Source organism: Natator depressus, chromosome 1 (assembly GCF_965152275.1).
Source record: "Natator depressus isolate rNatDep1 chromosome 1, rNatDep2.hap1, whole genome shotgun sequence".
Classification (NCBI taxonomy): Eukaryota; Metazoa; Chordata; order Testudines; family Cheloniidae; genus Natator; species Natator depressus.
Genome location: NC_134234.1, coordinates 116720812 through 116747325, shown reverse-complemented (window position 1 = coordinate 116747325; position 26514 = coordinate 116720812). Strand labels below are relative to the sequence as shown.

At 41.3% G+C, this 26514-nt stretch overlaps 2 protein-coding genes across 2 annotated transcripts; both read left to right on the top strand.

Moving 5' to 3' along the window:
• The first annotated feature begins 832 nt into the window (after nucleotides 1–832).
• Nucleotides 833–1324, top strand: LOC141980662 (histone H2A-like). Its single transcript, XM_074942151.1, has one exon. It carries the CDS (start codon nucleotides 833–835, stop codon nucleotides 1322–1324), a length of 492 nt encoding a protein of 163 aa, XP_074798252.1.
• Nucleotides 1325–7817: 6493 nt separating this feature from the next.
• Nucleotides 7818–25270, top strand: PDCL3 (phosducin like 3). Its single transcript, XM_074964960.1, has 6 exons — nucleotides 7818–7994; nucleotides 11295–11427; nucleotides 15035–15125; nucleotides 15967–16110; nucleotides 16968–17176; nucleotides 19472–25270. The coding sequence occupies exons 1-6, from the start codon at nucleotides 7989–7991 to the stop codon at nucleotides 19612–19614; spliced, it is 726 nt and encodes a 241-aa protein (XP_074821061.1). The 5' UTR covers nucleotides 7818–7988; the 3' UTR covers nucleotides 19615–25270.
• Nucleotides 25271–26514: the final 1244 nt, after the last annotated feature.

Below are 26514 nucleotides of genomic sequence, written 5' to 3'. Positions count from 1 at the left end.
GCCTAGGACTGAATAATGGAGACAGTACCAACTTACCACTCTCCTGATCTCCAGGCAAAGAGCAGAACTTTCCCACCAAGGTAGTGAGCAACCGAAGCTGGTCTGCACCTGAACAGAGCTAGAATTCAGAAACTCCAAATTTCTGTTCCATGGGAAATCCTGACATCCTGAAATTTGGTTTTGTTCCAAATTGGAATGAAAACAACATTTCTGAATTTCCTGTAAAACAAATCTTTTGAAAAAATATTTTGGGCCAACTGAAATGCTCAATTTCAATTTTTAAAAGAAAAGTTGTTTTGAAATGACAACATTGACATTTTTTTAAAACATTTTGTCAAACGTTCCCATGGAAAAATTAGGTAGAAAAACATTTCATTGGAAAGTATTTAACCAGCTCTACTCCTGAACTCCCTAGGTTTTCAACTCACCTTAAGAGAACAAGCTACACAAATACAAGGCCAAGGTGCCATTGAGTTAGTACCACAGTATAATCAGCTGTTGTCCACTACCATTGACACCTTGACCCCAAACCAGCCACTCACCACACACTGACCAAGAATATAATTGTGGCTCATACAGATGAGCTATGACAGATGGCGTGCACAAGCAAAACATTAGAACGCCAGTGGTCCAAAAACCATTCTCTCTGACAGACTGGTATTTATCTAGTGCGATGTATAACTACAGCAGTCCATCAGTGAAGAAAAATTGTAAGGATACTGACTGGGATTTTTACTAGTTTTTCTACTAGTTTTATTAAAAATATAAATCTTATGGGCATGATGCTATGAATGATGAGATTTCACCATCCACCACACCCAGCTGAGTAAAAATGCCACCAACTGGCAAAAAGATCAATAGAAAAATTGTGCTTACAAGGAAAACAAAGTCATCAAGGGCTGGTCTACAATTCCCAGTGGGTCGTGTTCACCAGCTTCTCCGAAGAGGGAACTGTGCTGAGAGAATAGGTGCTGGAGCTCCAGTTTACCTGGTGGCCGTGCTGGAATATCTGACTGCTGAGATACTGGAACTGTCAGGAAACGCTGCCCGTGAAAACAAGAGAGTCAGGATTTTACCACGACACATCCAGCTGGCCGTGAGTAACGAGGAAGCACTGAACCGGCTCTTTGCAGATGTGACCATTGCAGGGGGAGGAGTTTTGCCAAACATTCTTGCCCAGCTTCTTCCCCAAAGAACTCCTAAAGATCCTTCAACAGAAAAGATAGCTGTTGCTTCCCAAGAAGAATCTGGTAATGACGGACCCAGAGAAAATGTACACTTCCTCCTCGTCTCCAGTTCTTCACCAACATGGAACCCTCATTAATCAATGTGTTGTGTCTGCAAATTGCTGCTAAATATTCAGACTGATTATCTTAATGTGTGGGGTTTTTAACTGTTGAAAAAAACTTAATTTAACTGATTCTGTTCTCCTGTCCGTTAATTCAATAACATTTTCCTAGGAAAGTGTTTAAGCTTGCAGCTTTTAAACAATATGAACTTGGCTCTTTAATGCTACTAAAGCAATTATACGAGGAGTAGGGCTAGCCTGACGACCTCAGTCTCTGTTTTGTATTGCAGGCAGGGCTTAAATTCAGCTGGAGCTGTCCGCAGCAAAGCTCCAGTAAATATTTTCAAACCCACGGGGCTGAAGCCCCAAGCCCTGGTACGCCCCCCCCCCCACACACACACTGCTGAAGCCCTGAGTTCCAGTGCTCTGGGAAATACTCTGAGAATTTAAGCCCTGATTGCAATCTATACTCAGCTCTCCTTAAGGGGAGAGTTTTGTAGAATAAGATGTGCAAACAGAAGCCTATTATTGCGGTGCAAACTATTGGGTTGAGTAGGCTGGTAACTGGGAGCAGAAGTTCTTACACATTGTGTACCTAATCTAGGAAGCTGGTCATCAGGTAGTTATTACTAATTTGAGGTGGATATCTGGGAGGGTGGAGGCTTATCCGTATCAACCACATTTCTCAGGACATATTACATACAGAGAGCCTATCAGAGAGGTTGTAGGCAGTGCCACTGGCATATAATTTTGCCCACTGTTAAAAGCAGCAAGGTATTACCTGTTCCAACAAAGGATGGTCCTGGCACTTCCAAACTAGGAGCTGAAAACCCAAAGAAATGGGGGGCCTGATTTTACCCTAACTTAATACTAGCATAACTCCACTGATTTCAGTGGGAATTATTCCTGATTTATATCTGAATCAAAGGCCCTGGGCCTCTGACTGTAGTTACAGTAGCAAAACAAAAGTAGGGTTGGTGGGAATCAAATATAAAAAGGGACATTGTGAACAGCCTCCCTGGCATACTCTAGAACGGCCCGTGCATCGGGAATGATATCAGCCATTCTGCTTTGATATTATTGAAGTTGCTTTCCACACTACTTACCTCTGCCTCCATTCCAGTTGGTGTTAATCCATCTCCATCTTGGGATGAATTAAAAATGCAGCAGCTAGACCACAGGACCCCTTCTCATCTCACCAGTAACTTTTTCATGGTCTCCATGTGCCAGGTTTTCTAACTGTCTATTGCATTAGACTGGCTCCAGTCAGATTACCCACTTTGCCTCTTCAATAAATAGTATTTCCCTGCTCCTGACATGAGGGCCAAGAAAGGACTCTCTCTGTGCCCAACATTACTGAAGGCAGAGCCAGCACCCATGGCTGGAAGACAGGGAACAAGTTTGCATTGACTAAGGTAAACCACAGCCTTTTGGCTCAGTACAACTGAGGATTGGAGGAAGCTGGTAGCTGTACAACTCAGGCTCTGTTGTCACTGGGTGGATGGTTTAGATCCAAAGGTAAAGAGTCAGCTTTTTGAAAAGTCCTCCTCCACCCTGAATAGCAGACATCAATAACTATAAAATCTCCAAAGCCAAACACTTACATTTTCCCTTTCTACAGAGAAGGGTGAGAAATAAAACCTTTATGGTTAGACTCTCATGCTACTGCTTTAATTAATGTGCATGGCACTTAGATACCAAAGTGATCGTTGCTTTAGGAATACTCTAGATATATAGAAAAACACAGGGTTTCAATAACTAAGAGAGGGGTGCCAGGGTGCTTGCCATCAGTTCTGGGGGAAGATCAAAAGGTTTTATCCATCCTGTAACTTACGAAGTGTCAGATGCATTTTCATACAATTTGATAAAAAGTACCATTTTCTGGAATGCAAAGTTTGTCTGGCATTAATATTTTAAAATGAAGTTTTCAACAGAAATATTGCCAGACTCTTAAATATAAATGAACCAGCAGGTGCTGTTCTACTGAGCTTCAGCACATCAAAGGCATATCATTACATGCATGTTTGGTAATATGCATATTTATTATTTTATCATGGCAGAGCCTTGGAGGCCCCACTCTGCTGAGCACACATAAGCAAAAGATGGTCTCTTCCCCAAAGAGCATACAATCTAAGGCCCTTGTCATAAATATACAGCTCAGGGTAGCATAAAATCCTTCCTTACCTGTAAAGGGTTAAGAAGCTCAGATAACCTGGTTGGCACCTGACCAGAAGGACCATTGGGGAAAGAAGATACTTTCAAATGGAGGAGGGGGGGAGGCTTTGTTTGGTGCTCTGTGTGTGTTCTCCCCAGAGACAAAGGGAGTGACCAAGCAAGTAATCCAGCTCCCACTGAAATGATATATCTAATATTACAGAAATAGTAAGTAATAGCAAGGAAATGTGTTATAGTATCTTTTGTTTTAACTTGTGAATCCTCCCTGTACTAAGAGGGAGGTTTATCCCTGTTTTTGTAACTTTAAAGTTTTGCCTGGAGGGGAAATCTTATGTGTTTTGAATCTTTTTGTTACCCTGTAAAGTTATCTTCCATCCTGATTTTACAGAGGTGATTCTTTTATCTTTTTTTAAATAAATTCTTCTTTTAAGAACCTGATTGATTTTTCATTGTTCTTAAGATCCAAGGGTGGGTCTGTGTTCACCTGTACCAATTGGTGAGGATATTATTCTCAAGCCTTCCCCAGGAAAGGGGGTGTAGGGTTTGGGGGAATAGGACTCCAAGTGGTCCTTTCCCTGATTCTTTGTCTAAATCACTTTGTGGTGGCAGCATACTATTCAAGGACAAGGTGGAATTTGTGCCTTGGGAAAGTTTTTAACCTAAGTGGGTAAAAATAAGCTTAGGGGGTCTTGCATGCAGGTCCCTACATTTGTACCCAAGAGTTCAGAGTGGGGAAGCAACCTTGACAGCCCCAATCCTACAAACATGTTTATAGTTTTATTCACGTGAGTGGTCTCTCTGAAGTCAAGACAACTGATGGCCCTGATCCTGCAACCAGCTTTGAAGAGATGGACCTTTGAGGTCATATGAATCCCCAGAGACGTATGTCTGTGCATAGCCAGTTGCAGGATTGGGGCCAATAAAAGTGTAGTCAAGCATGTGAAGAAATGTTTGCAGAATCTGTGCCCAGTAGCCTGAAGTTATTTTAGCACCAAATACATCTGTGTGAGTAAACCTCTATTCTCACGTGAGGCCCAATGGAAATCAATGGGCTTTGCACTGGAACAGGGAGCCCACCCATCTAGATACAGTTGCAAGACTGAGGCCTTATCCTTGATTTAATTGCCTTTATTGTTATAGGAAGATTCAGTAGTAGGGGGAAGCAAAGCAGTACTACAAAATCTTGCATTTGAGGTTCTTTATTTAACTGCAACATTCTTGTTTTTATTTTAAACTGGAAATTTTTGATAATTCCTTTTGGTATATTTTCAACATTTCCACATTTAGCATTTTTTCTGTAAGATAAATAACAAGTACACAGATTCAACACGTTATCAAATACTTTAACATGAAAATTTGAGCTTTTCCTAGCTGGTAAAATTTCCACAACATTCCCATATAGTAAACATATAGACCCCAATCCTGAAACCACTTATGCAGGCAAGCAACTAAAAGACCATAAGAACTTTGATATTTGAAGTAAGCAGGAGAGGAAAAACACATTGACAACTGAAAATTAAAAATAATAGACTCCTAGATTTTAATACCAAAGGAAACCAATTGTGATCATCTCCTCTGACATCCTGCATAACACAGGATGTTATTTTATTAATTCCTGTTTCAAGCCCAATAGCAGTGATAGAACTAGAGCACATCTTTTAGAAAGATAGACACCTTGATCTAAAAATTTCCAGTGATTATGAATTCACCATGACCTTTGGTCAGTTGTTCCACTGGTTAATTATCCTCACTGTTAAAATATATATACCTTATATCTAGTCAGAATGTGTCTAGTTTCAATTTCTAGTCCCTGGATCTTTTATACCTTTTGTCTGCTAGACTGAAAAATCCTCTATTATCAAGTTTCCTTTCCCCATGTAGTACTTACAGAATATGATCGTCACTCCTTAACCTTCTCTCTGTTAAGCTAAATTGATTGAGCTCCGTGAGTCTCTCGCTATAAGGCTTTCCAATCTTCCAGTCATTCAAGTGGCTCTTCTCTGAATCCTCTGAACTTTTGAACATCCTCCTTGAATTGTGGGCACCGTACACAATATACCAGTGCTAAATCCAGAGACAATATAACCTCTCTGTACCTGCTCAATATTCCCATTTATACATCCAAAGATCACATCAGCCCTTTTGGCCAGAATCACACTGGGAGCTCATGTTCAGCTGATTATCCACTATGATCCCCAAGCCTTTTTCAGAGTCACTGCTTCCCACAATAGAGACCCTCAGCCTGTAAGAACAGCCTACTAAGTTTTTTGTTCCTAGATGTATGTAACTTACATTTGGCTGTACTGAAATGCACAGTGTCTGCCTGTTCCCAGTACTTCACTTATTTACTACTGTTCCAATCTTTGTGCCATCTGCAAACTTTATTTGCAACGATTTTATGGGTTTTTTTTCTAAGTTATTGATAAAAATGTTAAATATGGTAAGGCCAAGAACTGACCCCTGCAGGACCCCACTAGAAACACCGCCACTCAACAGCCACTTAACCAGCTTTTAATCAATTTAATGTGTGCCATGTTGATTTTTGCATCACTCTGGTTTATTAATCCGGATGTTCTATTCTACTAGTCAAATGCCTTATAGAGGTCTAGGTATTTTACATTAACAGTATTATCTTTCTTAATCAAACTTCTAATCTCTCTATTAAAAAAAAAAGTTAGTTTGACAAGGCCTGTTTTCCATAAATCATGTTGATTAGCATTATTATATTAGCCTCCTTTAGCTCTTTATTAAATGACTCCCATATCGGTTATTCCATTTTTTCCCCCAAAACTGATGTCAGTCTGATACAGGCCTATAGATCTCTGGGTCATTTTTAAATACTCGCACATTAGCGTTCCTCTAGTCACCTGGAACTTCCCTGATTATTCTAAGGCTTATTGAAAATCAACATTAACAGTCCAGAGAGCTCCTTGATCATCTTTTTTAAAGCGCCTGGATGCAAGTTACCTGGCCTGCTGTTTTAAAAATGTCTGACTTTAGTAGTTAAGTTTTCACATCATCCTTTGTTACTAGGGTTGCCAACCCTCCAGGATTAGCCTGGAGTCTCCTAATCTTTAAGATTGTCATGTGATGAAATCTCCAGGACTACATCCAACCAAAATTGGTAACCTTACTTGTTACTCTTGGAGTGGATAATGTGACTACATCTTGTTTTTTGACCACCCTCCCCCCACAACACAGGGCGGAAATATTTATTTTATACTTCTGCCTTTCCTGCATTATTGTTGACAATTCTATCAGTAACAGACCAGTACCATTGTTTTTGTTCTTGACATACTTAAAACATTCCTTTTTATGGTCTTTCACACTGCTGGTCACAGATTTCTCCTTGTGTCTTTTTGGTTTCCTTATCAGTTTTCTACACTTCCTACCTTCTACTTTACATTCATTCTGCATTTATTTTTATATAAATCTTTTATAGTTGCTTTCACTTCCCCTCTAAGCCAGGCTGGTGTACTCTTATTAAAAAATTCCCAACCAGAAATTTTTAAACAGAAAAGTGTGAAAACTTTCCACCAGTTGATTCAGCTCCTAATTGTTTTTGATTTTACAAAACCAGCCCTTTTAAAAGCAAGTGAAGTTACTGGTTTGGACTTGATTGTGTTTGCACATAACAAATGTACTCAAACTATGATCACTTGCACCTAAACAAACAGTCATTCTTAGTTCTGTGATCAATTCCTCTTTATCTGTGAAGGGGAGGGCTTGCAGATAATTCCCCCAGGTTGTCTCCAAGACTTTTTGAATTATGATTTTGATAAATGCAAAGGACATTTTAATACTGACAGCCCGGGATCGCCACTCCATTGCACTCCGATAGAGATCACTTCAATACCTGGAGAGGGTTCCTGTCTCAGAGCGAGGGCAGGTTTGGCATTCTCTAGCAGAATCCACTTCATCCGGGCCTGTGAGAGGGCCCTGAGCTCTGCTGTGCGAGCAGACCGCTTCACGCGTAACACTAGAGTTACAAGGAAGATTATGACAGGTTTCAGAGTAGTAGCCGTGTTAGTCTGTATTCGCAAAAAGAAAAGGAGGACTTGTGGCACCTTAGAGACTAACCAATTTATTTGAGCATAAGCTGTCGTGAGCTACAGCTCACTTCATTGCATGCATCCGATGAAGTGAGCTGTAGCTCACCAAAGCTTATGCTCAAATAAATTGGTTAGTCTCTAAGGTGCCACAAGTCCTCCTTTTCTTTTTAAGGAGGATCATGAAATCCTTGATTAGGGCCGGATCCCCGCGCCCTAGGGCCGGGCGCCCCCTCTCCGCCAGCCCCCCGGGGTGCGAATGCGAAGTGGGGAATGACCCCGGGTGTCCCTACAGCCCCTGCCTGTCCTTACAAGGCTACCCCGGAAGCCGCCGCTCCCGCCGCCTTACACAGTTTCCTGCGCCCGGGGACTCGCAGGACCGAGGAGCGGCACGTGGGGGCTGAGCGGAGGCGGGGGAACTTGCCCTGCGGCCGGCCCCGGGGAGGCGCCTCTGCAGCTGCAGTTTCGGGGACAAAATGCAGGTGAGGAGCCGCGAGCGCCGTGGGGAGGTCCCCGGGGAGGCAGGCCGGGGGAAGGGCTCGCAAAGCCCCCGCGCTGCGGCCTGGATCCGGCCGCCCCTGGCGGGGATCGGCGGGGAGGGGGCTGTCTCCTGGCCCCAGCTGCAGCGTGGCCCGTAAGGGGCCTGCTCCGCTCGGCGCAGGCGGGGGCTCGCTCGGGGCCTCCTGCGGGCAGGGCGCCGCTGTGCGCTGGCCGGGCTGCAAGGCCGGGGGGGGGGGGGAGCGCTGGCCAGCCATGGCCACATAAGGAGCGCGCTGCGGGCTCGCTTTGCACTTCCTGGGTCTCGGGTTACAAAATGCTGCTTGGGGGTTGCTCCTTGCAAGGGGGAAAAGCCTCCGCCGCGACTCCCCTTCCGCCTGCTCTGGGCACGCGTCTTGCCTTGCTAATAGCCGGCGGGGGCCTGCAGCACTGGGGCTGGGCTCCCACTCGAGCGCCAGGACAGGAGCCTTCAAGAGACAGGATGGGTGCGGTGACATCTGCTACTGGACCGGCTTCTGTTGGGGAGAGACGCGCTTTGGAGCAGCCCGGAAGGACAGCATTGAGTGGCTCCCAGGCTTGTCTCTTTCGCCAGTAGAAGTTGGTCCAAATAAAAGAGATGACCTCACCCACCTTGTCTCTCTAATATCCTGGGATCCACACAGCTACAGCAGCACTACAGGAAACTTCAACTCTGTCAAAACACACTTCCCACCCTGTGGGCTGAAGAGGCGGCAGGGGGGGTACCAGGCCCTGAGCTCAGCCTGACCACAATCATATTTATTACAAGTGAAAAATTCCAATACTGCCTCAGAATAAAGCCTAATTGTATTGACTTACCAGTGGTCTTACTCCCAACAGGCCTATAGTACTTAGTGTTTTAAAATAAGGGGGGCAGACACAATGTTGTCTGTGCTCATGCACCATACAGCCCTAGAAGATGGCCCAACTTGATTATCATACACATTGTAAGGAGAGTGATCACTTTAGATAAGCTATTACCAGCAGGAGAGTGGGGTGGTGGGAGAGAAAACCTTTTGTAGTGGTAGACACCCATTTTTTCATGCTTTGTGTGTATAAAAAGATCTTCTACACTTTCCACAGCATGCATCGGATGAAGTGAGCTGTAGCTCACGAAAGCTTATGCTCAAATAAATTGGTTAGTCTCTAAGGTGCCACAAGTACTCCTTTTCTTTTTGCGAATACAGACTAACACGGCTGTTACTCTGAAACTGTGTAAATGGTGACTTGACATGTACTGACGTGCTTTGTCTTTATTTTGATGTCCTGCAAAGCATTGTCTGTCACAAGATCTTGCAGTCAGAAAGGTTAATGCTTATGTAAAGTGTGGTCTTAGTCTGGGTAACATTGTGGAACTGATTGTTTATTGTCTCAGAGCTCAGATGAAATTTTTTTGGCTTACAAGAAAAAAAGTTGGTTTGTTTTCCTAGGTGACAGACTTACAAATGCACCCGGGCCCTGGAAACCTACTTGGATTGTTTCTGGCTTGTGCATCACCACGAATAATACAATTTTGCTGGCCGATTTCTGCCTTCAGTGGCACTTGTGCACCTACAAAATTTGAAATTGCAATAAGAAATTACAGTGCTATTGATCTGTGAGCCAGAAAGATGGAGCCCATCTCGATCTTCCAATGCTATTGGAGAGTTTATAGAAGTACATCTTGCATTAGTCACCCAAGTAATCTATACAGATACTGAAGTGATGGGAAACATGCAAGTATTTGAGTGACTCCCTGAATTAACAAAGTAAGGAAGCATTAGCCCCATGGTATAGACTTGAACTAAGGAACAAGGAGTGTATGGCAGAGCCACTAATTTAACCTATATGTCCTCCGTTCCAGTTCACTGCCTTAATTACATACTGCTCTTTCAAGTACATGTGGGGAGCAGACGTCTATAAATCTCAAAATAAAGAAAACATAAATCAACTCCCCTGACTCCCACAATTTTATTATAACTCCAAGATGTATAGTATGTGTTCAGCGTTCCTTTGTCTTATCCTGAGAGGGATATAAAATCACTTTGTTTCTGGGTAGTGGTGGCTGTATGTATTAAAAACAGTATTATTTTTTACAACTTACTTTGATATCTTTCTGTTCAGATAGTAAAACAAACTGTTGGAAAAGTCAGGCATTACATCTAAATGTTGCCAATGAACAATAACAAATTGCAAGAACAGACTTTTTTAAAAAAAGTTCCTACCTGGAAGGAAATGACAAAAGTACCTACTGCTTCTGTTTTGCTGGAATCCCAAACCTAGTATGTTCTGGACCTTAAATTAGTCCTTGTCTCCACACACTTTTTATATAAAGGTGTGTTTGTTTAAACCAGTACAAAACCCTGTTCTGGTTCAAGATGCTTACGTAGATTTAGCTAAACTTGATTCCGTAGTGATTTGAGCTACACCCAAATAAATGTGTTTTCACAGACTGGTGCAATTTTAACAAAATTGGTTTTAAAATCTATTTTAAGTTAAACTGGTGAAACTTCCTTGGGTTGAAAAAGCCAGTGTGGCAGGAGTGATTATTGGAGAACTGCCATTTGCACAGTTTGTGAATATTTTCTGATTGGAAAAAAAGGAAATTTTCTTTTCTTTTTTTTTTAGCTAGCTGTGCCCATAGGGAGGTCACAGGTTCTGTGACCTCTGTCTTTGCTTTTTTTTTTTTTTAAGGAAACCTCCTGATACAGACAGGTTTCAGAGTAGCAGCCATGTTAGTCTGTATCCGCAAAAAGAACAGGAGTACTTGTGGCACCTTAGAGACTAACAAATTTATTTGAGCATAAGCTTTCGTGGTCTACAGCCCACTTCATCGGATGCATGCATACAGACACCCTGCTTCTTCTTTCCCTGCCCTCCAACCCAGATCATCTCTCCTTTCCCCAAGTAAGAGAGTTACAAACTGTGCTGCAGCATTCTTCTTCTGAGAATCTGCAGAAGCCCTTCTTTCCATCCTACCTCAAAACCCTAAAGGGGTGGAGCAAGGTATCAGCTTCTTTGCAAGGCACTATCCCCTGTTCAGGCCTGAACAGAAATCCCATCATCAGGAGAATCTGTGTGTGTTTTCAGTTGCAGGCACAATAAAATCACTACTCCAGTAATGTGGTATGTCTCGGGGGGGAATCCTACCCGCACATCCTCCCCCTCAACAACAACAACAACAACAACAAAAAAAAAAGCAAAGCTGAGTGGGGCTCAGTTGTGGATGTGGTAGAAGTGTTCCTTCAGTGTAAAACATACACATCCTCCATTTTGTTCTGTTTTAGGACCCTAATGCAGATACAGAGTGGAATGACATTTTGCGTAAGAAGGGCATCCTCCCTTCCAAGGAAAAGCCAAAAGAGCAAGAGGAGGCAGTGGAGGAGCAGGAGCAGCAGAGACTTCAGCAGAACTCTGTTGGTGAGTGATCAGGAAATAAGAGGAGCAGAAAGCTAAATCCTGAGCCACTTCTGTATTAGCATGTCCAGTGACCACGGTAGATACAAATCAATTATTTGATTTTTTTTTCCCCCCCCCCAGAGGTTTTTTCCTCAAAAAGCATTTTATCAAAAAAATCCGATCTAAGTTTTAATTAAGATACATTGTAGCTCAAAGATATCTCATCATGGAATAGGGATTATAAATTCTAATTCTATAGTATGAGACAATATATTCAAGTAATGTTTAAGAAAAGTTTTGTAAATGAGTTCCAATAATTCATGGATTAGGGACCCAATTTTATGGGGTTCCACAGGCTTCTGTATAGATTATTTAGGTTAATCTTTCTATCTACCCAATGGGACTCGGTGCTCAGTCTAGAAGATACCATCAGAGATGCTTAGTTTTGCAGTTCTCAAACTGGATTTGTGTCTCCAGAAGTAACATGCTTGTTAACAGCAAAAATGTTTTTAAATAAATAACATAATATATAGAGGTGAGAAATAACAGACCTCAACTCTGCTGTCCCTCTGCAAATTTGTGTACACAGAGTCAATCCCTTACCTCTCTCTAAAATTTCGAAAGATTCAGTGAATAGAAGATTGTTGGGGGCAGAATAGATCTGGACAAGGAGAAGAAGTCTGGAAATAAATGTGAGAAGCGAGGGACATATGCTTGTTAAACTATTATATGTTTGCTGTTGAAGAAAAAAATCCAGAATACTTAAGGTTGTTGTTTTTAGTTAAGTAAAACAATTTAAATGTCTGTCTGGTGATGTTCTCCTCCTAATATAGTGTGGCAAGAAAATCCTATTAATGATAGTTCACCTCCTAATGACTTCATAAATATCTGCTTCAATTACCTTTTGGTAAATGAAATAACCAAACAATCATTCATTTTCTGATATAGGTGTAAAACTAATCTGAAATGTTTTCAAAATAAATCCCTGTTTAAAAATGTATAGTGTGTACCTTCTAAAAATGAAACCTACATCTATCTCTGAGTTGTGAAGAATATGTATTAAGGTTATAACAACCAACAAGAATGCACTTTTATGTAGAAATCCATGATTAAATTGAGTCTTCCTGACTAGTGATTTAAATCAGTTTGATTTGATTTAAATCAAATCCAGCCTGCCAATCACTTTAAAATGTCCAAATGAAAAACAACCTTTTCTCCTGTAACTTAGGGGATACCAAGAGTAGGCCTCATATGACATGTTTTGCTTGTTACAACATAGCAGAATTGGCAGAATTCATTTTTTTTTTTACAACTTTGGCAGATATTATCTGTTGGTTTTTCTGCAATTTTTAGATTTCTTTTATAGATTTTTAATTTCCACAGTTACCGGAAATTATTGGTGGGGGGGAGAGGGGGGCCGGACATTATTTTGTGATCGAATCTCAATTTCTACTGTCATGAAAGTTAAAGCTTTATGAGCCATTAAAAGATAAATTGTGAACATCACATGTCCAAATATACAAAGTAAATATCTTTAAATCAACAAGTCATACATGTTTTTCCTATTCATTTACTAGTCTGTTTGTAACAAATCTAAATCACTGGACTTTGGCTCTAGTAAATTCTCAAGCAGCATTTTTCTTACTTTATCTTTAAAATTTGATTTATTATCTATGGGGAAAAAAAGTTCATATACGGTTATGACACTCAGCACCCCTGAATTCACCCTCTATACGCTATTGTAATAATCTTTGTACAAAATATGCCTTGTGAGGTATCACTTGAAAACTCATAGACGTTAGACGATCATGATGGTCCCTTCTGACCTTAGACTGACCTGCATACCGCAGGCCAGAGAACCTCACCCACCCACTCCTGTAATAGACCCGTAACCACTGTTTTGTTTCTTGCATTTGTTCAGAAAGTAGATATTGCTATTAAGTTTGTTTCCTTTTTCCTCATGTTGTGGATTTTCCATTTCAGGTGGCTATATTTGAAATCTTCCATTGTTGTATGTAGTAGAGTTGCAGACATGTTGGTCCCAGGTTATTGGAGAGAGCAGGTGGGTGAGGTGTTATCTTTTTTTGGACCAGCTTCTGTTAGTGAGAGAGACAAGCTGTCCAGACACGCACAGCTCCTCTTCAGGTCTGGGAAAGATTGTTTCGCGTAAGAAGTTAGCACTTATACTAAGGGACTATTCGAGGCCCATTAACGCCTCTGCAGTCATGGGACAAAAAGGGGGTTAGTGAGTTACAGATTGTTGTTCTAATAAGTCATAAATCTAGTGTCTGTGTTCAGTCCATAATTTCTCATAACTTTGCTAGACACTAATTTAAGTTCCCAGGCTCATCTTTTGAAAGTGTTGTGCAGGTTTCCTTTGAGGATAAGGATGGCTAGGTCAGCTATACAGCGATCGCTTTGTGGAAAGTGCCCACCTACTGGTGATAGTTTTTTGTGTGTGTCTTTTATCATTTTCCTATGAGAGTTCATTTGAGAGCATAGCGATAATCTGGTTTCACCCACATAGTTGCTATTGGGGCATTTAGTGCCTGGATGAGGTACACCACATGGTGTGATAGGCATGTGTAGGATCCCTGGATCTTGAAAGATATGCTTTGGTGCGTGATGATCATTGTAGCAGTGGAGATATGTCTGGCAGATATTTTGCATCTGTTCTGGCAGGTTCTGGTGCTGCTTTGAGTTGGTGTGTACGGGTATTTGGGGAGCTTTGATCTGATGATGAGCTTGGAGAGGCTCGGGGGTTGTTTGAAGGCCAGAAGAGGGGGGTGTCAGGAAAGACTTATTTCAGGATGGGGTCCCCGTTGAGAATGGGTTGTAGTTCATAGAATCATAGAAGATTAGGGTTGGACGAGACCTCAGGAGGTCATCTAGTTTGATGGTACCCCATATGGGTTCCAGTACAGGGTGGTAGGCTACAATAAGGGGGGTGCGGTTGGAGGGGTTTTTGTTTCTGTATTGAAGCAGGTTCTCTAAGGCTATTTGGGTGGCCCATTCCATGCTGTGATCTACTTCTCTGGACTTATTCTGCTTATTGATTTTCAAAAGAAACAGATATAATTGTCTAAAATAAGGTTCGGCTTGGCTATAGTTATGAATTTGCAAAATAGTCAAATAACCCTGGGATAAAGGCAAGGGAACAGAGCTGATGATGGTGTGAGGCTGGTGACACTAATCCGGAATTTCGTGACTTGTTTAAATTGTTAGAACCTTATTTGTAATGCAGTACATGTTTGTTCAGTGGGATCACAGGATAATCAACAAGAACTGATGCTTAGAAGGGAAAAATTTCACTTTAGTAACTTTGATCAAGTATTTGCAGTTATATCCCAGATATTTACACTTGTAAATCTGTGGAGAGGAGTGCTGATAAAGCTCTGACCATCCCTCTTCCCACTCAAAGGGCTGAGTTTGAGGGTTTCTCAACTCCCTTCTCCGATCATTGTAAGTGGTCTTACTGTGTTATCTTGTTCAATAGCTTAGAAAAACAGCAGAAAATAACATGCATTTTCTCAAGAGGAAAAATGCATGATGTGGGGTTACAAACTTGCACAGGTTAATCTTTCTTCTCTTGTGGAATATTGCTAATTGTATATTTCTCCCCTTCCAGTGAAAACATATGAAGACATGACTTTGGAGGAGCTAGAAGAAAATGAAGATGAGTTTAATGAGGAAGATGAGCAAGCTATCAAAATGTACAGGTGAGAGCAGTTTGCAGAATTGTCTAAATGAAACTCTGTTGGTTACCTCCTTACACTCTAATACAATGCAATTGGAATTCCATTTTCCTGAAGAGAAGGCGAGGAAGGATGTCCTTAATAAGGCCCAAGACAGGGAGCTGGAAGATCTGGGGTTTGTACCGTGGTCTGAAAGACTTCTTCTTAATATCCTTAACTAAGCCACTTGGGTCTACATCTTGGATACCCTATTTAGGGTTCCATTTTTCATAGATACTCTTAATGCATAACCCAAGTTGAAGTCAATGGGTGCAAAGAGCCTCCGCAGATCAGATCTTGGGTTCAGCACCTAACTTATTGGAGACGTCTAAAAATTTTGGCCTTAATGAAACTGAGGAAAAGAGATTTTGGGTCTGAATCTCTACCATGTTTTTCCTTGAGCAGTCATTTATATCTGTTTAGTGTGGAAGTCTAAAAACTCTGTCTTTCTGATTTGGTATTATTTTGTATAGCTATAAATGACTGCTCAAAGTGCAGGATAGTGGAGAGTTCATCCTTAAGTATTTTTAACTACTTACCTCTATCTCAGGGACAAAATATATTTTTATGCACAATGTCTGAAGCTGAATATTGTGACTTTATTCCACTATGATACAAACATTAATCAATTTTAGACTGCTTTTATATTTAAATGCAAAACTATGTAAACTCTCCTTCACTACCCTGGTGCTTAGAGACCTTTATACTTCATCTCTGCAGACTAGGCTTCAAAACCCGTAACTTTGATTGTCTAATCATTGCTCTGTTATACAAGTGTATCTGTTTGTTTGATTTCTCTTCCATCGTTCCCCTCCTTGTTGTATAGACAACAAAGGATAGCAGAATGGAAAGCTACTCAAATAAAGAACAAATTTGGGGAAATTCTGGAGATTTCAGGACAGGATTATGTTCAAGAAGTTACCAAAGCTGGCAAGGGTATATGGGTAATCCTGCATCTTTACAAACAAGGGTAAGTAAGCTGTTTTTAAACACTTAGCATTTTCAGATGCTATTAGTGAACAACGCTAATACCGTTAGACAAGTGAATAACTGTGTTATGGCCATTAAAGAATTAATTTCAGAATTCTATCAGTTAAAATTAAGGAAAACCACACTCCTTACGCTTATCGCTTACGACCAAAGTCTACTGAAACTTCACTACAGAGAGCTTCTGGGGGCAGACTTAATCCTTTTCTGTATAAAAGCACTTGATGCTATGCACTCGAGATCACCAGCTTCCTTACCTACCCAATGGAGTTCTATGTGGCCCATCTTCTCTTGTTGCGCAAAATTTGGGTGAGCAAGTACTCAACCCCACTGACATTATAAAGTAGCTTTCCAAGGAAGTTGTCACTACTTTTAGAAATAAATCTGTGTGTTATAGAAATGATTCTAAAAACTTGCTTGTTCATTGTCTTTAATTTAAATTACACTAATCAGCTCTTCACAGCACACAATATTTTGTTCATTTAACAGTACAAATAGAAGTTTGATTCTTTTCTTTAAAAAGCTGTTGTTTCTCTCCACCTTGTGTCTACTTTTTTAGCATGCACTAGTCACAGAAATGGCATCTTGTAAACTAACTTTGTTCTATAATAAGAGTGGGAAATCTTAGTTCAGCTACTGTAACAAATTACTCTAATGGCTTTAAACTTACATGTATACTGGAGCGATGGGCACTGTAGTAATATCTATACATTGTTTTATACATTTGTATTTCCATAAGTACTGTTAAATAGGTTGGTACTTCTAACTTTCCATGTGGAAGGGACTACTCTTGATATTCTGTCTCTTAGCTCTTCTTTTTATCTGTTTTCTTTTTAACAGAATTCCCCTCTGTACCTTAATAAATCAGCATTTGAGTGGACTTGCCAGGAAGTTCCCAGACGTCAAATTTATCAAAGCCATTTCTACAACCTGCATACCCAACTACCCTGATAGGAACCTGCCTACAATTTTCACATACTTTGAAGGAGATATCAAGGCCCAGTTTGTTGGGCCCCTGGTGTTTGGTGGCATGAACCTGACAAGAGACGGTAAGCAGCTGATCTAGTATCTTGTAGAGGAAAAGCAGAATGTCAATAACCAGTTTAATTAATCTTCCCTGTGTTATGCTTGCACTGACCCTCAGAATGCAGGGGCTGGGAATTGGTGACAGGAGGAAAAAAGTGTAATAGAAAGGTCACATGATTATTTACATTTCTCATGTACATCTTCTGATTCAACAGTATATTTTAAGCAGTAAAATATATACACACTTTCTGTCATTTCTTCCCTCCAAAGTTGTTTGTACCTGAATTCCCTGACCATCTTCCGCTTGTCTTATAACCTGTGCTGCTCGTTTGTGTGGTGTTAGAGTTCTTCTCTCTTACCTTCCTGACCCACGGACTCTGTTCCTAAGTCACTATGCCCGTACCTCCCAAGAGGCAACGTTTTCCCCAGCTCCACTGGGGCTGGGAGCTTGAAGATTCCCCCATCTGCCCCCATCTCCCTGCCCCTCTGCATCTCTGGCAGTAGCTGGGGTCTCTCTCACCTCTCTGAAGTAGAGCCTGAATCTGAGCTCTGAGAGAAAGTGTCGCAGTCTCGCATTGTTCTAGAGTGGGGCAGGAGGCACTTACATGAGGTGCCCTGTGGGGGTGGGGACGCTACTTTTTCTCTGGAGGTCAGGGCTCAGTTTAGTCCATATTCCCCTCTTGCAAATAATCTAGGCACAGACCACCAGTGTTGCTGAACCTTTTAACATACTTGATGCAAATGTTTGATAAGCGTATCTTGCGCTCTGTACATGAGGTCTGACAAGGTATTTCAGCACTGGGTGTTTTATTCCTCTGAATGTTGTTGTTCTTCAAGCTTGTTTGCAAAAGCATTTCTTTGAAAGTGGAGGGAAGGGGAACAAAATTCTTCTTAAATGGTGCATCAAGATGAAGGATGTCGGCTGTAAAACGATACTTCCTGCATGTTGGAAACTGAATGAAACCCTTTAGCCTGATTTAATAGGGGATTTTATTGTACTTAAAATGATATTGTTAAATTTCCCATTGGTTCTGTCCAGTTACCTTTAAATAAATTTGAGGCTGCCGTCGAAGTATACCACAAATAAAAGGCATTTCAAGCGCTGTATTTAACTAGATCACTTAGCTATTTTGCAATAGCGTGCCAATAGACTTTCACTAATCAAAGTCGTGGTTTAACTAAAATCCTCGTCTTTTCACATTCTCTGTGTATTACTCTACAGTAAGCATTCCTGACTTTCCAGTGGAAAATTCACTAATGAGAGCATTGCTTTGGGAACAACTACATCTAAATGTAGAGATTGGCTAGTTGTACATCAAAGTGAGAAATAATTTAAAGGTTCTATTTTTATCAGTTCTCCATTTCTAAGAGCATAAGAATGGCCATACTGGGTCAGACCAATGGTCCGTCTAGCGCAGTGTCCTGTCTTTCAACTTTAGCCAGTGCCAGGTGCTTCAGAGGGAATGAACAGAACAGGGCAATTTATCAAGGGATCCGTCCCCTGTTTTCCAGTCCCAGCTTCTGACAGTCAGAGGCTTAGGGACACCCAAAGCATGCATCCCTTCATTTAAAGTAATTGGTATCTAAAGTAATTGATTTTCAGGTTCCTGGGGATAAGTGTTATACCACCTCAGGTTAGTCATCACATAAGGTTCACCTCTGCACTCTGAATTCTTTTTCTTTTGGTCTATGAAACTGGGTGATTTATCTGTGATTGAGGAGAATGTGAGGTTATATTCATTTCCTTTTTGTCTAACAGAATTAGATTTTAATGATTGGATTGCCAGCAGGACTAGGAGAGAGGCTTCTGCTGAATGTGTGGTATTGACTTTCTTCCACTTTGAGGAAGAAATCCAATTTGAGCCTATATAATAATAGGCCTGCTATCAGGAGGGAGATCCTTCTCTTGTAAAGGAACTAATCCACACAAGGGATGCGGGAAGTGGATGAATTGTATTTTTAAAGTTTCCCTGTAAAAATATCTAATTCAGATGTGTAAATGGAATTGTGGCAATTTTTTCCTTCTGTTAAGTAATCTATTCTTTGTGTCTTCCTACTACTCAGTCATTATATAACTCAAGAAACTTTTACCCTCTTGCAGTGTTTTCACCAGTTGGAGTGCACCACTCAGTAGTCTGTATCATACATGCTTTAAAATTCACGAGACAATCTGCAAACACAGTGTGTAAAATGTTGTATGTTTCATATAGTAAAGGTTTTGTATGCTACAGAAAAGAGAAGGCTGAGCCTGAAAGTGCATATGCTGTTCCTCCAACCTCATGGGGCACTCTTTTTTTTTTTTTCTTAATTCCATGTAGAACTGGAGTGGAAGATTTCAGAGTCGGGTGCAATCAAGACAGATCTAGAAGAAAACCCCAGGAAACAGATCCAGGACCAGTTGATATCCTCAGTCAGGAGCTCTGTTCCAACAAGGAGGGACAGCGACTCTGAAGATGATTAATTCCTATACCAACGTGTAAGATTGATACAGTACATTTTCAGCCAAAGCTCATATCCAATACACTGGATGAAACCCAGATGTCACACTTTAATCTTTCCACTGAAGGCTCTGAATTATGGAAGAATAGATTTTCAAGATAGCAGTTTTATTAGCAATTTCAAACTCTTTATCTATTACAACTTTGTTTAAAATCCAGAACAGTTTTTGAAAGACTTTTATAATGGAGATACAGTAAATCTTACCCTGCGTTTTGAAAAATAGTTATAGTAGGAAGAGTGATCCTTTTTCCTCTTGTTTTGGTAACTCTTTGTGACAGAGAGAGGCTTACAAGTTTAAGTACCAAATGGTATGGTACATAGTGTATTGATTTTAAGTAACTTATATTCATGTAAATACATTATACATATCTAAGTTACAGTGCACCATTTATTGCAACAGTGCAGTAAGTTCGGGCTTCAGAGTCCTTTTGTTAGCCTGTTGTTTATCAAGATGTCTATTCTGGGCACTGAGAGAGGCAAGCTTGCCTCAAGGACAGTCTCTGACCTGGAGAATACACAGTTGACTAAGGCTATAACTTTATCAAATTAGTGTTGCTACGAAACTGATGCCTCTCATTCGCAATGGAAGTAATCTTAAGAGTTGTCATTTTTTTGTATTAAAGTAAAAACTTTGCGTTCCAGTGTCTGCTACAAATACTACTTGTTAAAATAGGAATCCCTCGGAGGAGGAAAGGAAAAGTTAAAATGCCATCCTAATTATAGATATTCTGAGATTTAAGAAAGCTGCATGCCTGTTTCAGATTGGGCTTGCTGTCCACCTACACTTCTCATTTGTCTACATGTGTATGCTAATAAGCTGCACGTGACTATGCTAACAAGCTCACCCAAAGACCTTTTGTTATGTCGCTGATGGATTCTATGGGAGTATAGAAATTTAATAAGTATAGAACCAAAATCATTAAAATCCTTTTGCTTTGCACTGCATTGAGATTAGCCTCTGGAAGCTTTCATCTTGGCTTCTTCAGCTTGACCCCTCTATCTGAATCAGTGGAACTTAACCAAAGAACTGCTATTTTAAATAAATTACATATTAGGTTGTAAGATCTTGGTGCAGGGACTGTCTTCCTGTGGGGTTGAACAGTGTCTAACTCAAGGGGACTCTGATCCTTTGGTGCTACTGCAATACAAATAGAGAACAAAGATATAAAATTGCTTTTGGCCTCAATATTACCTGTGCATTGTTGGGGGATGGTTCCCTTCTTGTATTATGAAAGGGTTAGTAGAAGTTCCTGATTTACTTACTCTATACCTGTTTAAAATTCCAAGATTATCAGTTTTCACCCAATTGAGTGATCTGATTGAACATAAAAACTAAGTTGTAGATTAATCTTGTCTATGCAAACAAACTTCTATTAACAAAAACACTGAAATGCTTCTCCTTGTCTCAGACTATTTGATACCTGTCTGTGTACTTGACTGTTTTGTCTTTGCATAGCTGGAGCAATTCTTCTTACACCCTGTACTAGAGCACAGAAGTGATTTGTATGTTGCAGAGAAATTCTTCCAGTGTGTCTTGCAGAGGCTTTGGTGCATAAGTATAAATGTTGATTGTGCATCTCATTTGAAAAGTGGGGTGGGAGGGTTTTATAAATGTCCATCTGAAGTAATAAAACAGCAGTATACACAACGTCCCCTGTAGACTATCCAATGTGTGTCCTATACTCAACTAGTCAATTCTCCTTTTTCCTCCATCCTATACAGTTAAAAAAGGAGACTCAGAAATTAAACATTCTTGGTTACTTCCTCAGCCTTCACAAAACACTTAAACCTGCTATTGGCTTTTAAACTGAATGTGATTTTAAAGGAAACACCTTTTCCAAACCTGAAGAAGAACTGTTGGGAGCTTGAAAGCTTGTCTTTCACCAACTGAAGTTGGTCCAATATAAGGTATTACCCCTCTTACCTTATCTCTTTAAAGGAAACAGTTATTCTAATATTCATATCTGACAAAGTTCAACCCAGCTGCAGGAGATACTACTTCCCACTTAGTAGAGAGAGTGTATTTGATGTTTCTTAAATCTTTGCACCCACAAAACAGAGGCCCAGTGTGGTTTTATGTTAGGAAAGAATCATTGATCTTTTACAATAAACCGTTCTCTTGGTCACTGGGACCAGACTGCTCAGTGGTGTAATCCTGCTACAAAATAGGCCTAGAGTGTGAAGGAAGTTTGGAATCTAATCAAGTGTTAAAGGGTAGCGTGGACTTACCACAGGACTGGCAGCAAGAAATTGCTGTGCTCCAAGTCTGGGTCTGACAAGGACTCTGATCTCCTTTAACTTATGCACACACATATCCAATAAACAGGAGCGCCTATTCATGGCTCAAGGTGGTCCTTTCCAGTTCTTAAATAAACATCAGTAAACAGTGCCAAGCTCAGCAGGGGCTCACTGGGAAGGGAAGGGGCAAAGGATCCACTGTTACAAAATACCCTCAGTCTTTACTCCCTATGAAGGGAAGGTAGGAGGACCTGGAGCAGGCTCTCTTCCTCCTTCCTTAATGCCACAAAGTGCTAGTTTCTGCACTACTCTGTGTATTTTATGTCCTCATTATTGATGATTACTCTAACTCACATCATTTCAACACTATCAGCTGGGGGTAACTACTCCATGCACTGCTGTGGAAATCTCTGCCTAACTGACCAGATACAAAGGCACTTCCAGTAGGTGAACAGATTTTAACTAGGGCATTCAGCAGATGAAAGGCAAAAGACAACCATAGGAGCAACTTTTAACTCTAAAGTCTATTTGCTTATATAGATATAATGTGTCATTAATCACATTAATATGCCATATATATATATATATATATAAGTGAATTAATGATTTATAAAAAGCAGCACTGGTGATTGAAGTTACTTATCCCCAGTATAGGTATAGCCTATGCAGTGCATGCTTTTCCATACTGCTTCTGCCAGGGTGTCTTGCCCTATTCTGGATGGACCATATGTCTGATTCTCCATTACCCATGCACCAGTGTAGAATGGGTGTAAAACTACCAAATCAGAAAAGTACCATTTTACACTCATTTTGCACTTAAGTAGATGACTACACAAAGTTCAGGGCAATGAGAATAAGACCTCACTCCACCAAGCCCTTACGCATGTGAGTAATCCAATGGCAGTCAATGAGACTACTCGCATGCATGAGTGTTTGCAGGACTAGGGCTTAGGAGCATTGCAGAAGTAGAAATACCTTAAATAGCTTGAGATGTGATGTAACTGTTACTATTAGTGAATTTTTAAGGGATTTTGAAATGTGCTAATTTTATCTCCCTGGTATTTCACTGGAAGTTGGGCTCGGGGGGAGGGGTAATTTTTTGGGTTTTTTTCACCCACAAAACCTTTTTGTTTTTCAGTGAATTAATAAATTTACCACTGGGCTATGGGATAGTCTGAGGTGGGTCTCTCCTGGTGAAGATGTTTCACTTTGTATAACTGATTGAAGAGTCATTGAAGCAGGGGAACTGGATTCTAGGTCTCCCACTTGGGTGCTCAAGCCACCAACTGACAGAGTCATTCTTGTGGTCCGTTTCTGGCACAATGACTATTTTAAGCATTTATCCAAGACAGAACAGCTTCAACAGGAGAAATTGAGAGAGCCCCACCTCAGAATAGTTTATAACCCAGTGCTTAGAGCACCCTCCTGAGAGGATTTGAATAGGGATCTCCCACATTTCTCCCCATCTTGCAGAGGAGGTGATTACTTCTGGGCTAAAGTTGAGGGAGGTGGCTCCTCCCTCGACCAGATGTTGTAAGGGGCCTGATCTGCGAGGTCTACTGGATCAAGCTCCAGCAAGTGAGATAGGTATTGTCTGGCCTATCTTTCCCCTGGTTGGAGGATCCAACTGGGGCGTAGGCATGAAATAACGGTCCAAATACTTGGTGCATTTGCCCAGAGGCAGAGACTTAGGTGCCTAGGGGACTTTTAGGGTGGAAGGTTAGGCACTGAGGGATTTTAGATGCCTACAGGATTAGACTTCAGCCAAGCAATTGTTTTGAGAATCTCAATGGCACCTACATTTTGTTGGTTTAGGCACCTAACGTGGGGACCTAAGTGCCTAGGTCCTTTTTGCGGATCTGGGTCTTGGTTTACTCAACCTGGTCCAGACTGAACCTTGCTGGAACTTCAGCTGGGGGAAGGGTAGAGGGGGAAAGAACTGTGGCAGGCAGGGAGTGGCGGATGTCAGCAGCAGGTAGTGGCTGATGAGAGGGGGAAGATCATGTAAGAAGGTATTAGTACTGTTGTTCCTTTTTGACCCAAGCAGCTAGGTAAAATTCAGGGCCCGCATTCTGTTCCAGCTGGAAGAAGTTGTTGACAAGGCTGGCTGGTGTGGTTTTTTTTGTTTTGTTTTTTGTTTTTTTTAATAAATACAGGGAATGTACAAAATCCTGATCACCAAATGCAGGAGGAACCAAAAATGGGGGATATCCTCTTTGGTTATAGCCTAGGCCCCTAAGCCTCTTCAACCAGCACCAGACCCAAAAGCTCTCTAAGGTTTCTCCTACAATCTTACTGTGCTCTCAGAATCCTGCTTGGATTTCTTCAGGCTGCCTTGTCTTTCTCTGGTTCTATGTTCTGCCTTCACTCAAATAAACATCCTTCCCAAAAACAATAATCAGCAAAAGCCCCTCTACCCCCACACACTCCAGAACTCCTGGGTGGGGTTACAAAACTTTTGTCTTAGGTGGCAGCTTGGTGATTAATTTATCCTTACAGGTATGTTAATTGAAGGGAGCATCCGTACCCTTCACTCTCAATGAGGCTTTAAGTCAACCCCTAACAAGGTTTCACCCAGTTCATAAAAAGTCTGAGAGAGACCGATAGGAGTTGCAACTGGAGTAAAGGGGTCTTGCAGCACTAAGATCTTGGGAGAGAGTCCACTCTAGTTTTTGCACTCTGCCCTCCTGTTTATCTTTACCCTACCTGCCTGTTAGGATATAGATATTCAGGCCTATCTGTAAAGGCCTATACTCTAAGAATTTAGGTGTTTTCTTATCACTTAGCTAGTTATAGAGGTATAAAAGAAAGACTCAAAATCACTGTCTGCCGGTGTAAGGTCCTTCTCTTACTATGACAGTCGGAGGCCCTGTTCTTAGGCTGAGATCTCTGGCTAAGCAACAGAGGCAGCCATAAGCTGGGAAGCAAACGGTCACATCCTCATATCCCAACCTAGTCACGTTGAAATAAGGTGCTATTGGGCTGTTAGGAATACAATCCTGTCCTGATAATGCCTATCGCCTCCAGAGAAAGGGAAGTGCCTAGATGTAAAAGGAAACTTAGTTTGATAGCATCCTGTCTGGCAAGAACTCACTTATCAATAGCTGGGATGTGAAATCCTCACTTCTGTATTGTTTTGTCATTATAGTTCCCACTTTGCTATTGTTTGTCTGTATAATCTCTGTCTGGTTCTGTGATTGTTCCTGTCTGTTGTATAATTAATTTTGCTGGGTGTAAACTAATTAAGGTGATGGGATATAATTGGTTACATAATCATGTTACAATATGTTAGGATTGGTTAGTTAAATTTTAGTAAAATGATTGGTTAAGGTATAGCTAAGCAGAACTCAAGTTTTACTATATAGTCTGCAGTCAATCAGGAAGTGAGTGGGTGGGCATGTCGGGGGGGGGAATGGGAATGGGAATGGGGGTGAGGAAATTGGAATCATGTTTTGCTAACGGGGGAAATGGGAACAGGGAATGGGGGTGGGGAAATTGGAATCATGTTTGGCTAAGGGCAGGAATGGGAACAGGGACACAGGTGTAAGGCTCTGTGGTGCCAGAGCTGGGAAGGGGGACCCTAAGGAAGGAAACTGGAATCATGCTTGCTGGAAGTTCACCCTAATAAACATCGCATTGTTTGCACCTTTGGACTTTGGATATTGTTGCTCTCTGTTCATGTGAGAAGGACCAGGGAAGTAAGTGGGTGAAGGAATAAGCCCCCTAACACTGCCCTTGCCCAATTTTTAAACCTCACTGATACTTACTTCCTCCCTTTTTAAAAAAAAAATCCAGAAGTCCCTCCTAGCTGAAGAAAACAGTCGGTGACTTATGTTGAAGCGAAGACAGCAGTCCGTGTGTACAAGCTGTACTTGTCTTGGCTGCAACAGCTGACACTGGCTATTTTCTTCAGCAAAGCATTTACTGCTAGGCTCTCCTCTTAGCCTGAATTTTAGATTAGCTAAATTAGGTTGAAATAGGGAATGACCTAAAGCAAGCCTTAAGGGGAAGAGAGGGGACTTTACCTGATTTCATAATGTCTGTCAAACAACAATTGAGGACTAGGCCAATTTTAGCAATTTAGTGGTAAAAACCCTAGTTATCCTATTGGAAAAGGAAAACAAACAAGCCCAGCTGCACAAAGGCACTTAGGTGTGCAAGTCTCCGTTTGGGCTCCACTGTGATGCCCAAAAGTCCCAGTGGACCCTGTGTAGGCACCTAACACTCAATGTCAGTTTTCAGGGTTAAAGTTCCCATGGTGCCCAAGTTGCTGCCTCTGGGCAAGCGAGCTGCTACCCCACTGTCTGCATCTGGATGCCTGTCTCCCATGTAAGCCTCAGCATGATCCACCAACCAGAGGAAGATAGGCATTTGTCAACAGCATCCCTGTCATCAGCGTCTCCCATTGGCCAGCTTAGGTGGCTCCCTGCCTGGTATGTTGGCTTTTGTGGATGGCATTCTAAGGAGCCTGTCTCTCCCCATTCATTGTAAAGGGATCCTGGGCACCTAAGTCCCACTTTGTGGATCCTGTTGTTGTTCCAGTGACTTTTCCGGGCACTTAAAGATTAGGCATTGCAATGCTCATTATTGCAATGCCTAAGTCCTTTTGTGGATCTGGGGCTTG